The following is a 17,817-nucleotide window of genomic DNA, read 5'->3' as shown; positions in this document are numbered from 1 at the left end:
CTAATTCCGAACTTGGCGCGCACTGAATCCCAGGGTAGAAAATATTATGCACAGAATGTTTTGCAGAATGATTAGGCATTGACTGAAGTGCCACAGTGTCATGCAGGGTTTTGCAGGCTAATAGTCCTTGGCCTTCCTTCCCCACCTCCTCGGTGTCTGCATTTTACCTCGTCCAGGTAAACATCTTCATTCCAGTTTCCGATTCGTACAGACGGGTTGTAAGTCTTGAGGTTCATTTTGAGCGGTTTGCTGTGCTATTGCTCGGCCCCGTTCCCTAACTACCGTTGTCAACTGGTTTAGTGTACGTGTCGCTATGGGAACGCGACGTGACGCCAAAGTTGGCGCCCTCGCCGAGACGGAAGAGCGTTAGAGCGTGTGACGTAGACGAGGTGTAGCCGCGAGCTGTGGGCGCCAACGGAAATCTAGCTACGACCGGCTGTGCGGCCTCCTTCAACTTCCGCCGGAAGCGGCGTTACCTCAGCAGTAGTAGCAGGCTCAGCGGCGCGATTTGTACGACGACGGTCGCTCGGACGGACACCCCATTCCGCCCCGCTTCCTCACAGAAAGATGCGGCGGCGGGGCGCCAGGCCGCCATGGCTAGCGACGGCAGGAAGCGGCTGCTGAGCATGTGCGAGCAGAGCAAAGGCCGGATGCAGCTGGTGGCCGACCTCCTCCTCCTGGCCAGCGACAGCCGCCCGGTCAGCAGCAGCAGCAGCGACAGCTCGGCCGCCCCGGGAGACTCGTTCGAGCAGTGTCGCGACGCCATCATCGCCCGCACCAAAGGCCTGTCCATCCTGACCCACGACGTGCAGAGCCAGCTGAACATGGGCCGCTTGGGCGAGGCGGCCGACTGCCTGCAGGAACTGTCGGAGCTGGTGGTGGCCTTGACCGAGTGCTCAGCCCACGCCGCCTACCTGGCCGCCGTGGAGACGCCGGGAGCCCAGGCCGCCCTGCCCGGCCCTGTGGACCGTTACAAGGTGACGCGCAGCCGCCACGAGCTGGAGCGGAGCTGCGCCGCGTTGAGGACGGCGCCCTTGGCCCAGCTGAGCCCGGCGCTGCTTCTGGAACTGTCACAGGGCCTTTCCCGCCACCTGAAGTTGCTGAGCGACGCCTGCGGCCTGGCCAGTGAACGGACCCCGGAGCGTTTCGCCAAGGACCAGTTCAAACTCAGCGTGCGTTGCCTGAGCGCCAGCGGCAGCGCCTTCCTGGCTTGTGTCCGGCAGTTGAAGGTCAGTCCCGGGGAGTTGAGCCGGGGCCGTTGCGTGTTGTTCTCGGGGCCGCTGCTGCAGGCGGTGCAGGCGCTGGTGGGCTTCGCTACGGAGCCGCAATTCTTGGGCCGAGCGGCCGTGCTGGGGCCGGAGGGGAAGGCGGTTCAGACGGCTATCTTGGGCGGCGCCATGAGCGTGGTGTCGGCCTGTGTTCTGCTGACCCAGGGCCTGAGGGACGTGGCGCAGCAGCAGCCGGACAGTGGAGAAGGAGGAGGCCGCGTGAGCGAGTACCGGGAGCGGCTGCGGAGCGCGGCTTGTGCGGTGCAGGATGGCTGTAACTTGCTGTCGCAGGCGCTGAGGGAAAGGGCTTCGCCCCGGACTCTGCCGCCGCTGGACTCTGTGCAGGGCCTGACGGACAAGTGAGGTGGACTGGGACTGACTATTTATTATGTAGCTATTAAATTTCACTCCTTTTCTATTTAGCAACATGAGTGCGCACCAAAGCGTCCTTTTACCAAGCTGTTACAAAAAGTGTCCAGAGCCAGGGGAGGGGTCTCCCCTGCACGCACATGGCCACCCAGCAATAAGGGCGCCCACGCTACATTTCCAAGGGGGGGGGGGTCTCCGGGGGGGTCTCCCCCCCCCCCCCAAATGTCATATGCTCAGGGTGGAAGTACCGCCGGCAACTGTCCTGAGCTGGCGATACTCCCAGAAGAGCGCAAGGTAATCCCACGTAGAGCATACTGCCGCTCTGTAAAAGGGTCCCTTAAAATGCTAGCATGCCTCTGTAAAAGGATCCCTATGCGCCCCCCCCCAAAAAAAAAAACAAAAAACAAACAAACTATGGATCACTTTTAAAATCGTTGTTTTGCTTCATTTTTTTAAAATACGCCCCCAAACAGTTGTGTTTCAATGTGCCCAGTACTTGTTTTGGTAAGACGTAAAAACAAAAAAAATTAGTAAGACATAAAAACAAAAAAATAAGTGCAAGATCTAAAGTGGGCACTATCAAAGTTACACTTCCTTAAATGTTTGTAATGAACTTAAAGAATTTACTTATCTTAAGTGTTAAATGATGCACTGTTACATTGGTGCTAGCTATTCCAAGGCAGACTTGAAATATGCCCGTTCCCCTGTGAGTTCACTGCAATGCACCACTGGTTTATCACATTGCAGTGTCATGCATAAGATGGCCAATCCTGATGTTGAGCAACTACATCTTATTTATTGGGATTGTTTTTGAAGAAATTCACCCAAGACTGTGTATAGCAAGAAAAAGCTAAATGTAGGCAATAGACACTTTACTACTACTAATCATTTCTATAGCGCTACAAGATGTACGCAGCTTTATAGTAGTAAACATATGACATAGTGTGTTACTTAGAATGTCACAAAATATCTTAATGAAAATGTGGAGATGGAATATGCACATAATGTACAGTGACAGAAGAGTTAGATTGAAATATGGGTGACTGAAGGAAAATTTGCACATGCAGTTATAAGAACATGAACAGTGGCCAAGCTGGACCAGCTGCTCCAAGAAGCAGTCGTTTAATACATCTAGAACGAGTCACTCAGCAACGAGTCGAAAAAGGTTCAGGAAAGTAATTTTAGCTAAAGGAGGAGTGGATAAGTAAGTTCAGCTACGGTGCATACAGCTGGTATCTATGTGATTAGTTAATTGCATTTTCCAATAAAGGTTTGGGAGCACAGCCAAAATATTGTCTGCTTCCTGAAAGTCTTACATTAATTGAAGCCTTTCTGGGAGTTCATTCCAGATGGTGGGATCTAATCTGGAGAAGACCGTTTGCTGAGTGACTCGTTATATGATTTTCATTGGCAAGAGTATGGTTAGTGATATTTCTGAGGGATAAAAAAGATGGATCTCCCGGATCCTCAGAGCAGGGACCTTAAAAACAGATCACTGTTTTGGTACAACTAATAATGCTTTTGGTATGTGGTGCGCCCCGGTTCTGATGTGCTCAGTCATGCTCCCTCTGATGCGCTGTTCTCTTCCTAAGAGGGCAGGACCCAATAAAGGGAATGAATAGGTCAGCCTAGGGACTTGCCGCATATTAAAAGCGGCAGTGGCAGTCAACACAGCACAGTATGCCTTGTCTTTTGATTTTCAGTTGTTTGTTGCTGCTGGAAGAGGGGAAAATCTTATGGCTGTGGGGGAGGGAAAGCTCCTATCTGGGGGCAGAAGTGAAGTGAGAGGGCATAAACGGTAACTCCCATAAAGGAGGAAAGAGACATTTAAAAACCATGGGGTAAGAGTAGAGGAAGAAGGGAAGGGGAGTAGACAGTGCGGAGATAAAGGTGCTAGGACTGGAAGGAGAGAGCCACTATTCAATCCAGGGGTGTCCAAATTCCCAGTCCTGGAGAGCAGGATTTTCCTAATGAATATGCATGAGACATTTTTGCATGCACCATCTTTGCCACTATAAATATGCATGAGATCTATTTGCATACAACAATCTTGAAAATTTGACCTTGCGAGGTCTAAGATTAGACACCCCTGAGAAGCTGAAGGGCTGGATTCACTCGGTTCCACACCCATTCCCCTTGGAAGGCCTTGAGCATACAAACAAGAATAAGCCCAGTATCCCATTTCCAGCAGTGGCCAATCCAGATCACAAGTACCTGGCAGAAACCCAAATAGTAGCAACATTCCATGCTACCAGTCCCAAGATAAGCAGTTGCTCCCTCTATGGACTTTTCCTCCAGGAACTTGACCTAGCCTTTTTTTTAAACCCAGATATACAAACCACTGTTCCTCTGGCAATGAGCTCCAAGAAGAGCAACCAAAATGATAGAGGGGGTGGGACTCTAGTATGAGGAAATGCTAAAGAGGTTAGGGCTCTTCAGCTTGGAAAAAAGACAGCCGAGGGGGGATATGATTGAGGTCTGTAAAATTCTGAGTGGTGCAGAAATGGGTAGAAGTGAATCAGTTTTTTTTTTTCACTCTTTCAAAAAGTACAAAGTCCAGAGGACACTCAATGAAATTACATGGAAATAGTTTTAAAAACAAATAGGAAATAATTTTTCAGTTAAAATAGTATAGTGAAGCTTTGGAACTCGCTGCCAGAGGATGTGATAACAGCAGTTGGTGTATCTAGATTTAAAAAAAAGAAGTTTGGGCATGTTCCTAGAGGAAAAGTCCATAGTCTATTATTGAGATGAACATGGGGGGAAGAAGCCATTGCTTCTTCTGGGATTGATAGCATGGAATGTTGCTACTAGTTTGGTTTCTGCCTGGTACTTAGGACCTGGTTTGGCCACTGTTGGAAGCAGGATACTGGGCTGGATGGACCCCCCATATGGCTGTACTTATGTTTGTAACTATTTGAGTTTTTATAGTACATAAGTACATAAGTAATGCCATACTGGGAAAAGACCAAGGGTCCATCGAGCCCAGCATCCTGTCCACGACAGCGGCCAATCCAGGCCAAGGGCACCTGGCAAGCTTCCCAAACGTACAAACATTCTATACATGTTGTTCCTGGAATTTTGGAGTTTTCCAAGTCCGTTTAGTAGCGGTTTATGGACTTGTCCTTTAGGAAACCGTCCAACCCCTTTTTAAACTCTGCTAAGCTAACCGCCTTCACCACTTTCTCCGGCAACGAATTCCAGAGTTTAATTACACATTGGGTGAAGAAAAATTTTCTCCGATTTGTTTTAAATTTACTACACTGTAGTTTCATCGCATGCCCCCTAGTCCTAGTATTTTTGGAAAGCGTGAACAGACGCTTCACATCCACCTGTTCCATTCCACTCATTATTTTATATACCTCTATCATGTCTCCCCTCAGCCGTCTCTTCTCCAAGCTGTATAGCCCTAGCCTCCTTAGTCTTTCTTCATAGGGAAGTCGTCCCAACCCCGCTATCATTTTAGTCGCCCTTCGCTGCACCTTTTCCAATTCTACTATATCTTTCTTGAGATGCGGAGACCAGAATTGAACACAATACTCAAGGTGCGGTCGCACCATGGAGCGATATAACGGCATTATAACATCCTCACACCTGTTTTCCATACCTTTCCTGATAATACCCAACATTCTATTCGCTTTCTTAGCCGCAGCAGCACACTGAGCAGAAGGTTTCAGTGTGTTATCGACGACGACACCCAGATCCCTTTCTTGGTCCGTAACTCCTAACGTGGAACCTTGCATGACGTAGCTATAATTCGGGTTCTTTTTTCCCACATGCATCACCTTGCACTTGCTCACATTAAACATCATCTGCCATTTAGCCGCCCAGTCTCGTAAGGTCCTCTTGTAATTTTTCACAATCCTGTCGTGATTTAAGGACTTTGAATAACTTTGTGTCATCAGCAAATTTAATTACCTCGCTAGTTACTCCCATCTCTAAATCATTTATAAATATATTAAAAAGCAGCGGTCCTAGCACGGACCCCTGAGGAACCCCACTAACTACCCTTCTCCATTGTGAATACTGCCCATTTAACCCCACTCTCTGTTTCCTATCCTTCAACCAGTTTTTAATCCACAATAGGACATTTCCTCCTATCCCATGACCCTCCAATTTCCTCTGTAGCCTTTCATGAGGTACCTTGTCAAACGCCTTTTGAAAATCCAGATACACAATATCAACCGACTCCCCTTTGTCCACATGTTTGTTCACTCCTTCAAAGAATTGAAGTAAATTGGTCAGGCAAGATTTCCCCACACAAAAGCCATGCTGACTTGGTCTTAGTAATCCATGTCCTCGGATGTGCTCTGTAATTTTGTTTTTGATAATAGCCTCTACCATTTTCCCCGGCACCGACGTCAGACTCACCGGTCTATAATTTCCTGGATCTCCCCTGGAGCCTTTTTTAAAAATGGGTGTTACATTGGCCACCCTCCAATCTTCCGGTACCACTTTCGATTTTAAGGATAAGTTGCATATCACTAGCAGTAGCTCCGCAAGCTCGTTTTTCAGTTCTATCAGTACTCTAGGATGAATACCATCCGGTCCAGGAGATTTGCTACTCTTCAGTTTGCCGAACTGCCCCATTACGTCCTCCAGGTTTACTGTGAAGTCAGTAAGTTTCTCCGACTCGTCCGCTTGAAATACCATTTCCGACACCGGTATCCCACCCAAATCTTCCTCGGTGAAGACCGAAGCAAAGAATTCATTCAGTCTCTCCGCTACGTCTTTGTCTTCCTTGATTGCCCCTTTTACCCCTCGGTCATCCAGCGGCCCAACCGATTCTTTTGCCGGCTTCCTGCTTTTAATATACCGAAAAAAATTTTTACTATGTTTTTTTGCCTCTAATGCTACCTTTTTTTCATACTCCCTCTTGGCCTTCTTAATCTGCGCCTTGCATTTGCTTTGACACTCCTTATGCTGTTTCTTGTTATTTTCAGACGGTTCCTTCTTCCATTTTCTGAAGGCGTTTCTTTTAGCCCTAATAGCTTCCTTCACCTCACTTTTCAACCAGGCCGGGTGTCTTTTGGACTTCCGTCTTTCTTTTCTAATTCGCGGAATATGTATGGCCTGGGCCTCCAGGATGGTATTTTTGAACAGCGTCCACGCCTGCTGTACAGTTTTTACTCTCTCAGTTGCCCCCCTAAGTTTTTTTTTTTTACCGTTTTTCTCATTTTATCATAGTCTCCTTTTTTAAAGTTAAACGCTAACGTATTTGACTTTCTGTGTACAGTTACTTCAAGGTTGATGTCAAAACTGATCATATTATGGTCACTGTTATCAAGCGGCCCCAGTACCATAACGTCCCTCACCAGATCATGCGCTCCACTAAGGACCAAGTCTAGAATTTTTCCTTCTCTCGTCGGCTCCTGCACCAGTTGCTCCATAAAGCTGTCCTTGATTTCATCAAGGAATTGTATCTCTGTAGCGTGTCCCGATGTTACATTTACCCAGTCTATATTTGGATAATTGAAGTCACCCATTATTATCACATTGCCCATTTTGTTCACGCCTCTGATTTCTTTTATCATTTCTGTGTCTACCTGCTCATCCTGGCGAGGTGGACGGTAGTACACTCCTATCACCATTTTTTTCCCTTTTATACATGGAATTTCAACCACAGTGATTCAAAGGTGTGATTTGTGTCCTGCTGAATTTGTAATCTATCTGAGTCAAGGCTCTCTTTAATATACAATGCTACCCCTCCACCAGTCCGGTCTACCCTATCATTACGATATACTTTGTACCCAGGTATGACAGTGTCCCACTGGTTATCCTCCTTCCACCAGGTCTCAGTAATGCCTATTATATCCAATTTTTCATTTAGTGCAATATATTCCAACTCTCCCATCTTATTTCTTAGACTCCTAGCATTTGCATATAGACATTTCAGAGTATGTTTGTTCTTATTTGCATGATGCTTAGTACCTGACACTATTGATTTGACATCTTTTGTCTGATCTTTAGTTGTATTTAAGGGCACCTGGCCTACCACGGTCTGTTGTGCAACCTCACTATCCAGAAACCCTATCTTCCCTGTTTGTGAGGTATCTTTGCAAGATACCTTTTCCCGAACCATGCGCTTTTGAGCGACTGTCGGCCTTCCCCCCCATTTCTAGTTTAAAAGCTGCTCTATCTCCTTTTTAAATGCCGACGCCAGCAGCCTGGTCCCACCCTGGTTAAGGTGGAGCCCATCCTTTCGGAATAGGCTCCCCCTTCCCCAGAATGTTGCCCAGTTCCTAACAAATCTAAAACCCTCCTCCCTGCACCATCGTCTCATCCACGCATTGAGAGACTGGAGCTCTGCCTGTCTCTTGGGCCCTGCACGTGGAACAGGTAGCATTTCAGAAAATGCTACCCTAGAGGATCTGGATTTGAGCTTTCTACCTAAGAGCCTAAATTTGGCTTCTAGAACCTCTCTCCCACATTTTCCTATGTCATTGGTACCCACATGTACCAAGACAGCGGACTCCTCCCCAGCACTATCTAAAATCCTATAGTAGTACTGAAAGTACCCCTAGGATCTGACTTATAAACAACCAGTAGCATACTTGCACAAAAATTAAATTGGAATAAAATAACCGGGGGGGGGGGGGGGGGGGGGCTGAATTTCCCTACTATGGTAGATGACTTGTTGGCCTACAGAACAATTTAAGAATTATTAAGCAAAATCACCTTGCCCCCTATATTAAACATTGCAACAGTCAACCTATCAAACCAGGAGATCAATCATGGAACCACAAGAGACCAGAAGAGGTGCTGCAAGACGACTTCCAGAGAAGAAAAGATTTTCAGTGGTAAGACTTTGTTGGCAAATGTTTTTAAACTTGGGGAAAGGTAGAGTTAGACTCTGCTCTCTTAGAATATTCCTTAAACTCCTTTGCTTAGCATAATTAGAGGTGTATTTTCAAAGCACTTAGACTTACAAAGTTACATAAAAAACTATAGATCTTGATAAGTCTAAGTGATTTGAAAATGAGCCCCGTGGAGGGGCATAATCGAAAGGGACGCCCAAGTTTTGCTGAGGACGTCCTCGCAAAACGTCCCGGTGGAGAGGCGGGGACACCTGTATTTCTTTTGTTTCGATAATACGGTCGGGGACGCCCAAATCCTGAAATTTTGGTCGTCCCTAGACTTGGTCGTTTCTGATTTTCGGCGATAATGGAAACCAAGGATGCCCATCTCAGAAATGACGACATGCAAGCCCTTTGGTTGTGGGAGGAGTCAGCATTCGCAGTGCACTGGTCCCCCTGACATGCCAGGACACCAACTGGGTACCCTAGGGGACACTGCAATGGACTTCATAAATTGCTCACAGGTACATAGCTCCCTTACCTTGTGTGCTGAGCCCTCCAAAACCCACTACCCACAACTGTACACCACTACCATAGCCCTTACGGGTGAAGGGGGGCACCTAGATGTGGGTACAGTTGGTTTTGGAGGGCTCACATTTACCACCACAAGTATAACAGGTAGGGGGGGATGGGCCTGGGTCCACCTGCCTGAAGTGCACTGCACCCACTAAAACTGATCCAGGGACCTGCATACTGCTGTGATGGACCTGAGTATGACATTTGAGGCTGGCAAAAAATATTTTTAAAGATGTTTTTTTTTAGGGTGGGGGGGGGGGAGTAAGGGGAGGTCATCCCTGATTCCGGTGGTCATCTGGTCAGTTCAGGCACCTTTTTGTGCCTTGGTCGTAAAAAAACCAGGACCAGGTAGTCATCCAAGTGCTCGTCAGGGATCCCCTTTTTTTTTTCCATTATGGGTCGAGGACGTCCATTTGTTAGGCACGTCCAAGTCTTGCCTCCGACACGCCCCCATGAACTTTGGTCGTCCCAGTGACAGAAAGCAGTTGGGGACACCCAAAATCAACTTTCAATTATACTGATTTGGGCGACCCTGTGAGAAGGACACCCATCTTCCGACTTGTGTCGAAAGATGGGCATCCTTCTCTTTTGAAAATGAGCCTGAAAGTCTCGTAACATTTCCTTAGGCTTGCATTTAAGGGGGCTGTTAAACATAGAAACATGACGGCAGATAAAGGCCATATGACCCATCCAGTCTGCCCAGCCTCTCTAATCCCTAATTCTTCCTGTTCCTAAGCAATCCCACATGCTTATCCCATGCCTTTTTAAATTCTGGAACAGTCCTCGACTCCACCACCTCCACCGGGAGGCCATTCCATGTCTCCACCACCTTTTCTGTGAAATAATACTTCCTTAGGTTACTCACTCCTAAGCCTATTCCCTCTTAAAGTTACTATAGTATTAGTATAAAGTATACCTAGGAAACTTCTGTTTAGACTAGCCATTTCAAAAACATTTGTATCAATGCAAACAGTCATATTTGTGACTATGTAGTTTACAATTATTTGCTAAAGAAAGTAACCTTTACAGAGAACATTTTGCGAGTTAAACTGTTCAGTTATCGGTCGATCACATCAGTGACTGATGAAAGAAAAAAGCTCAAAGGGCCCTACTGGCACACTAGTGGGAATCACCAATAAGCAGATGCTCAAAACTCCAGTGCTGAAAAATACCACCACAGCAGCATGGCGAAGGAGCTCCCTAATGCTCAGTGTTAATGACATGCAAATCTAGGCGTGTTGTTAGCATTAAGCATTATGGAGTTCGGTAGGAGGACAGTGTCAGGCTCATGCGCTGAAGAGTTGTGCATTAAGAGCCCTGAATGGCAGAGGGGGAGGAGGAAGAGGTGCTGGTTGTGAGATCTACACAAAAAGGCAAGCCTTTCCTGCATGTTCTCTGCCAAAGCTTCAGGCTGCATAAATAAGCATCAAGTGAGCAGACCTAATAATGTTTTAATGCTGCGTTTGTTTCAGCGGAAACAGGAATGATTAAGTAGTTTGCCTGAGTAAACACATGCATCAGGAATATGCTCAGTGGTGTGCTGGTAAATGTTTAACAGGCTCCCCGTTTCACCTCTGCGTCCCCCCCCCCCCCCCCCCCCCAATTGCAGAGCTGGCTATAGCCGGGGAGAGAGCCTGGGGGGGGGGGGAGGGCTATGCATTACTCCAGGAAAAAAAAAATTAAATGCTCCCAGGTTCCAATCTAATTCATGTTTAATGTGGGATAAAATGCCATAAATAAGTAAATATAAAATTTTAATGTTGAGCACCTGATTCTCAAAGTGGACATATTCCAAACACTATAATGAAAATAAATTATTTTTTCTACCCTTGTTGTCTGGTGACTGTTTTTCTGATTTTGCTGCTATCTGTCCTCTTAACTCCGTTTCCAGGGCTTCCTTTCCATTTATTTCTTTACTTTCCGCCTTTCTTCATTTCTTGCCCTACATCCATAAGTAAAAGCTGGGTCCTACTCTGCAGACTTGACTGTCCAGTGGATCCAGCTTCTGCCTATTTTCTTCATCTATGTGCAGTTTTTCTCCCTTTTCCCTCATCTCATCTCCTTCCTCACTCTTCCCTCCCCTCCATCCATGCCCAGCATTTCTTCTCTCTCCCTTCCCTCTCCTCCATTCATGTCCAGCAACCCTCCTCTCCCCCCTGCCCTTTCCTCCATCCACCCATGTCCAGCCACTCTCCCCTGCCCTCCTCTCCATCCATCCATGTCCAGCAATTCTCTCTCCCCTGTCCTTCCTCCATCCATACCCAGCGATTATCTTCTCTCTCCTTATTCCCTCCGTTGAAGCGGCCGCATCATTGAAAGCCCTGCCCGTCTCTAGCCTTCCCTTTGTTCCCTCAGAGTTCCGCCCTCGCGGAAAGAGGAAATGATGTCAGAAGGTGGGACTCTGAGGGAACGAACTCACGAAGGGAAGGCTAGAGAAGGCAGGGCTTTCAATGACGCGGACGCTTCAATGGAGGTAATAAAGATTTAACCCCCCCCCCCCAGGGCGGCGCAGGCAAACGAGGGCAGTGGTGGGAGGTGAGGTAAACGGGGTAATCGTGGCTTGTGGTGCCCTCCTGCCATGCTTACCTCGTTTACCGGAGCCGGCTCGACGTGCTGAACAACTGGCTCTTGCGAGCTGGCTCCAGCACACCACTGAATATGCTTACCACTGAACTGCAGGCTTCAACAATTGCTCAAGTGTTTTTGAAGGGCTCTTTGGTCATCCACGGTTTTGCTGCTTCTTCCTGTTCCTCTCCATATCAGCCGCCAGCAACACCATGCTTATTGTGCTCAGAGCTGGCAAGCTTGTTTCAGGTGCTCAGCTCTGAGCATTCGGCGCTTGCAAACGTTGGTACTAGTTTGGCACTAATGGCCTCTAGCGCCTGCATTTGCTGTTGAGCATCGGGACCCAAGGAAGCACAAAAGCATAAGGTAGGGCTGTGTTCCCTTCGGTCCAGAAGAGGTTCTGTGAGAATTTCCAGAGAGGGAGCGAGCTTCACTGGTAAAAATTTGCTGGTAAATTGGTTTTTTTTTTTAACTATGTAGCATATAACCGCGTGATATGAACAAGTGTCAAAACAGTTGCAGAACATGTGCTGTTTCATATCATAGATTTACAAAAAGAAAAGCAAAAGTAGCATTGCAAAAAGCCAAAGAGTATTCACAAGAATTCAAGTGAATTTCATTTAATAGTTAAATTAACCAAAAGGAGTGCACCAAAACAAAGCGACAGCTCTAGTATGTAAAGAGAAAAAGAACAGAGGAGATGTATGTGTAAATTAGGAAAGAGATCTGCATTGGAAAAACTAATATAACAGGGAAAGGTAGACCTAGAATTATTTATTTGGATTTTGCTCATACCTTTTTCAGTAGTAGCTCAAGGTAAGTTACGTTCAGGTAGACTGGGTATTACCCCAGACCTGGAGGGCTCACAATCAAATTTTGTACCTGAGGCAATGGAGGGTTAAGTGACTTGTCCATAAGGAGCAGCAGTGGGATTTGAACCGGCCATGTTGGATGCCAAGAATGGTGCTCTAACCACTAGGCCACTCCTAAATAGTTAACCTCAGGGACTTTATTTTAAATTATTCTGCTTATTTAGCAAAGAAGTTTAAGGAATAGTTTTTCTTATTTATTAGGATTTACCACCTTTTTGAAGGAATTGACTAAAGGCGGTGTACAGTAAGAATAGATCAGACATGAACAATAGGCAATTACAGCAGTAAAAAATTCAAATAGCATATAAAGACTCTTACAGTTCCGTAGGCTAGCTGTTAATGAGGATGTTTTATAGGTACTATGGTATCAGTATAAATCACAGCTAATAGGCACAGGGAGCCTCAGTTTAGACTTTTAATTTAAGTTATTGAAAGCTGAAATCCAGAACCTCCAGGGTTGCATTTTCAGAAGTGCTACCTGTTACACGTGCAGGATTCAAGAGACAAGCAGAGCTGCGGAGTCTCGATGAATGGAAGACAATGGTTCAGGGAGGAGGGTTTTAGATTTGTTAGGAATTGGGCAACATTTTGGAGAAAGAGCAACAGTCGCTCAAAAGTGCATGGTTCGAAACAAGATAGGGCATCCTGGTAGTGAGATTGTAATAGAGACCATGGTAGGCCAGGTCTCTTATAAATGAAAAGCAGACGGATTTTAAAGATGATAAATTATCACTGTCAACTGCTGAGCAAGTGTAAATAGGAGCAACATATTAAAATATGTGGAGGAGTTGCCTAGTGGTTAGCGTGGTGGACTTTGGTCCTGGGGAACTGCGTTCGATTCCCACTGCAGGTACATAGTAACATAGTAGATGACAGCAGAAAAAGACCTGCATGGTCCATCCAGTCTGCCCAACAAGATAAACTCATATTTCCATATCATCATGCTGATCAATCCATAGACTGGTGGGTTGTGTCCATCTACCAGCAGGTGGAGATAGAGAGCAATCCTTTTGCCTCCCTATATGTGGTCATGTGCTGCCGGAAACTCCTCAGTATGTTCTCTATCTCAGCAGGTGGTGGTCACACACAGCAGCAGCTCTGGCTAGGTCTCCAAGCCTAATTTTTAGGTTTTGTTGAGTACCCGGGGTTGAGGGCTCTTCTTGAGCAAGTGCAAACCTGGTGGCGCCAGGTCCCTCCTTTTCTCCCCCCTCCCGCTGGCTCCGTTAAAAAAAAAAAAAAAAAATTTTGGACGTCCTTAAGGGCGTTTATTTCGACGTTTATTTAAACGTTTATTGCAGCTACTCACTGGGACACCAGGTCGTTACAGCTCGGAGCGAGAAGCAAGTAATCTTTACCTTTTTATAGCGGGCAGGGGGTTCCCCGATCGATCTCCACGTGGCCTATGGTGTCGGAGGGCGAGGGCGCGAAGAATTGCTCCCCGGACCGCGTGTGCGCTTCTAGCGGGGATGCGGGGGTCTTAAAGTCTGATTCGCCCTTGTTGGGTGTCAGTTCGGAGGCCGGTCAGTGTCCCGGGTCTTCCTCCGGTGCGGCGGTTTTTCCCGCCATAAACGCCCATCCCCCGCTGCTCGCCTCCGCCATCTTGGCCGGCCACTCTGCTCGGACGGCTTCTTCTTGGGCCGCTCTTGAGCTGGGAGACGTTAATGCCATGGCCGCCCTTGATTTGGGCGACGGCAAAAAAGCGGCTAAAGTTAAGCGCCGTTCTTCCCGCGCGGCTCCTTCGCGCAGTGTCGCGCCAGAGGCCATCTTGGATGCGCAGCATGTTTCTCCTCCGCTCTTGCGAGCGCCGGTTGAGGGTGCGTCTAGGGCTGTGGCCCAGGCTGCTGAAGTGCACAGTCTGGGGGGTTTCTCCCCCGAGTTTATTTTGCTGCTGCATCAGGCCTTCCTTATGCAAAACGCTGCCCCTTCTCCCTTGTCCGATAAAGGGGTTGAGGCCCCCGGAAGTAAACGCCCTCGGGTGGATTCCCAGGCCTTAGAGGACTCTGTTTCCTCTGATGTAGATGAGGGCAGCGTATCTGAGTTCTCCCAACGGTCCTTTGGGGATTCCTTGGAGGAGACGGATTCCCGCTCGGATGGAGCGGATGACCCCTCTGCAGTGCGGATCTTTCGCTCAGAGGATTTGCCCAACCTGTTAGTGCAGGCCATGAGCATTTTGAAGATTTCCTCTCCAGAGGACGTCTCTCCCTCAGCCCCTGTTGGCTCCGCCATTATGCTGGGGACGAAGCGCCCGCCTAGAACCTTCCACGTGCATGATGCCATGCACACCTTAATTTCGGCTCAATGGGATGTCCCGGAAGCGAGCCTGAAAGTGGCTAGGGCTATGTCCCGCCTCTATCCTTTGCCTGAAAGTGAACGGGAGGCCTTTCTTTGGCCTACCGTGGATTCTTTAATCACTGCGGTGACTAAGAAAACGGCGTTGCCGGTGGAAGGTGGCACGGCCCTAAAGGATGCCCAAGACAGAAGATTGGAGGCGGCCTTAAGGTCGTCCTTCGAGGCGGCTGCCTTAAGTTTGCAGGCCTCAGTTTGCGGCTCCTACGTGGCCAGGGCGTGCCTGACGATTGTGCAGCGGGCTTCCCCCTCGGATCCTTCCTTGAGGGCTGATTGGCCGGCCCTGGAATCGGGCTTGGCTTATTTGGCAGACTTACTGTATGATGTCTTGAGAGCCTCGGCTAAAGGTATGGCTCAGTCTCTGCGCGGCGGTGGCTTTGGCTGAAACATTGGTCTGCGGACCACGCCTCTAAGTCCCACCTGGCTAAGTTGCCTTTTAAAGGCAAGCTGCTCTTTGGGGTCAAGCTGGACAAAATTGTGACCGATCTCGGCACGTCTAAGGGCAAGAGGTTACCAGAGGTCAGGGCTCGGGCCAGTGCTCGCCCCGGTATCTCCAGAGGACGGTTTCAGGAAGCCCGTCGGTGCCGCCCGGGCAAGTCGGGCTCCTCTGCCCCCTCTTCCTTCAAGAGGAACTTCTCCCCCAAGCAGCATTCCTTTTCGCAGAGACCGCCGTCCCGGAGGTGCGCCCTCCGGTCCTCCCCCAGGGTTTCGTATCCAATGACGGGGTCCTGGTCCATGGCCCAGTGCAGATTGGAGGACGCCTGTCCTCGTTTCTGGGCGAGTGGACCAGGGTAACTTCAGACGCTTGGGTGCTGGAAGTCATCAGAGATGGCTATAAGCTAGAGTTCTGCCGACCCTTAAGAGACGGGTTTGTACTCTCTCCCTGCAAGTCTCCGGTCAAAGCTGTGGCAGTGCAGCAGACCTTGGACAATCTGATCCGCCTGGGTGCGGTCGTTCCGGTGCCAGAAAATCAGCTTGGCAAGGGACGTTACTCCATTTACTTTGTGGTACCAAAGAAAGGAGTTTCTGTACGGCCTATCCTCGACCTCAAAGGGGTCAATCGGGCCTTGAAAGTTCGGCACTTTTGCATGGAGACTCTCCGCTCTGTTATAGCGGCAGTGAAGGCAGGGGAGTTCCTGGCATCCTTGGACATCAAGGAAGCGTACTTGCATATTCCCATCTGGCCTCCTCATCAACGCTTTCTGCGTTTTGCAGTCCTGGGCCGACACTTCCAGTTCATAGCCCTCCCGTTCGGGTTGGCTACTGCTCCGCGGACCTTCTCCAAAGTAATGGTGGTCGTCGCGGCCTTCCTGCGAAAGGAAGGAGTACAAGTCCATCCTTATCTGGACGACTGGTTGATCCAAGCCCCCTCTTATGCAGAGTGCGGCAAAGCTGTGGACCGGGTGATTGCTCTTTTGAGCTCCCTGGGGTGGATCATCAACTGGGAGTAAAGCCAGCTGCGCCCGACTCAGTCCCTGGAGTATCTGGGAGTTCGATTCGACACCCAAGTGGGCAGAGTGTTCCTGCCGGACAATCGGATTGTCAAACTTCAGGCTCAGGTGGACCAGTTCCTAGTAGCCTCTCCGCTTCGGGCTTGGGACTATGTGCAGCTGTTGGGCTCTATGACGGCCAGGATGGAAGTAGTGCCCTGGGCCAGGGCTCATATGAGACCTCTACAACACTCTCTGCTGCAGCGCTGGACTCCGGTGTCGGAGGATTATGCTGTGCGCCTTCCCTTGGACTCAGCAGTGCGCAAGGCGCTGAGCTGGTGGCTGAAGACAGACAAGTTGTCTGCAGGGATGCCTCTTGTGACCCCGGAGTGGATTGTCGTCACGACGGACGCCTCTTTGACGGGCTGGGGAGCCCACTGCTTGGGAAGGACAGCGCAGGGGCTCTGGTCTCCTGCAGAGGCAAAGTGGTCTATCAACCTCCTGGAACTCAGAGCCATTCGGTTGGCGCTTTTGGAGTTCCTCCCGGTACTGGCGTTGAAGCCAGTACGGGTCCTGTCGGAACAATGCCACGGCTGTGGCCTATGTCAAACCGCCAGGGAGGTACCAAGAGCGCTCCTCTAGCCAAGGAAGCCATGAATCTATGCCAGTGGGCGGAAGCGAACCTGGAACAGCTGTCAGTGGCCCACATTGCCGGAGTCATGAATGTCAAGGCGGACTTTCTCAGTCGTCATACCTTGGATCCCGGAGAGTGGCAGTTATCGGCTCAGGCGTTCTTGGACATCACGAAGCGCTGGGGCCAGCCGAGCCTAGATCTGATGGCGTCATCGGCCAATTGCCAAGTGCCGCGCTTTTTCAGCAGAGGACGGGACCCTCGATCTCTGGGAGTAGATGCTCTTCTCCAACAGTGGCTGACACAGGAGCTTCTCTATGTGTTCCCGCCCTGGCCCATGTTGGGCAGGGTACTAGACCGGGTGGCAAAGCATCCGGGCCGAATAATCCTGGTGGGTCCGGACTGGCCCAGACGTCCCTGGTATGCGGACTTGATAAGGCTATCAGTGGACAAACCTCTGCGGCTGCCAGTGGAGCAGGGCCTGTTGCATCAGGGTCCCGTGGTGATGGAGGATCCCTCCCCCTTTGGTCTTACGGCCTGGCTATTGAGCGGCAGCGTCTGAGGAAGAAGGGCTTCTCAGACAAGGTCATCGCCACTATGCTGAGAGCGAGGAAGCGCTCTACTTCTACTGCTTACGCCAGGGTTTGGCGTACCTTTGCAGCGTGGTGTGAATAAGGCTCACCTTCACTGCTCCAATTTCTTCAGTGCTGGCGTTCCTGCAAGAAGGTCTGGAGAAAGGCTTGTCGCTCAGTTCCCTTAAAGTCCAGGTAGCGGCTCTGGCTTGCTTCAGGGGCCGCCTGAAGGGTGCTTCCCTGGCTTCGCAGCCAGATGATGTACGTTTTCTCAAGGGAGTTAATCACCTGCGCCCTCCTCTGCACTCAGTGGTGCCTGCGTGGAATCTCAACCTGGTGCTAAGAGCCTTGCAGAAGCCGCCTTTTGAACCCTTGTCGAGGGCATCTCTGA

General features: G+C 49.2%; 2 protein-coding genes across 2 annotated transcripts in view; one reads left to right on the top strand and one right to left on the bottom strand.

Moving 5' to 3' along the window:
* Positions 1-354, bottom strand: part of CFAP161 (cilia and flagella associated protein 161) — a 97,684-nt gene extending 97,330 nt beyond the window's left edge. Inside the window, exon 1 of the mRNA XM_030189840.1 lies at positions 168-354. Coding sequence (XP_030045700.1) covers positions 168-236 — 69 coding nt within the window. The 5' untranslated portion in view covers positions 237-354. The remainder of the gene's footprint in view (positions 1-167) is intronic.
* A 60-nt stretch (positions 355-414) lies between these two features.
* On the top strand, positions 415-1,851 carry TLNRD1 (talin rod domain containing 1). The gene has a single exon (XM_030189839.1). The coding sequence runs from the start codon at positions 594-596 to the stop codon at positions 1,629-1,631; it is 1,038 nt and encodes a 345-aa protein (XP_030045699.1). The 5' UTR covers positions 415-593; the 3' UTR covers positions 1,632-1,851.
* The last annotated feature ends 15,966 nt before the right edge of the window (positions 1,852-17,817 follow it).

Source organism: Microcaecilia unicolor, chromosome 1, assembly GCF_901765095.1.
Source record: "Microcaecilia unicolor chromosome 1, aMicUni1.1, whole genome shotgun sequence".
In the NCBI taxonomy this organism is placed as follows: Eukaryota; Metazoa; Chordata; class Amphibia; order Gymnophiona; family Siphonopidae; genus Microcaecilia; species Microcaecilia unicolor.
The sequence above is the reverse complement of the archived record's forward strand: the minus strand, read 5'-3'. Positions and strand labels throughout refer to the sequence as shown.

Bases quoted from the DNA above. Each gene is read 5' to 3' on its own strand.
- TLNRD1 (XM_030189839.1), top strand. From the start codon at position 594: ATGGCTAGCGACGGCAGGAAGCGGCTGCTGAGCATGTGCGAGCAGAGC.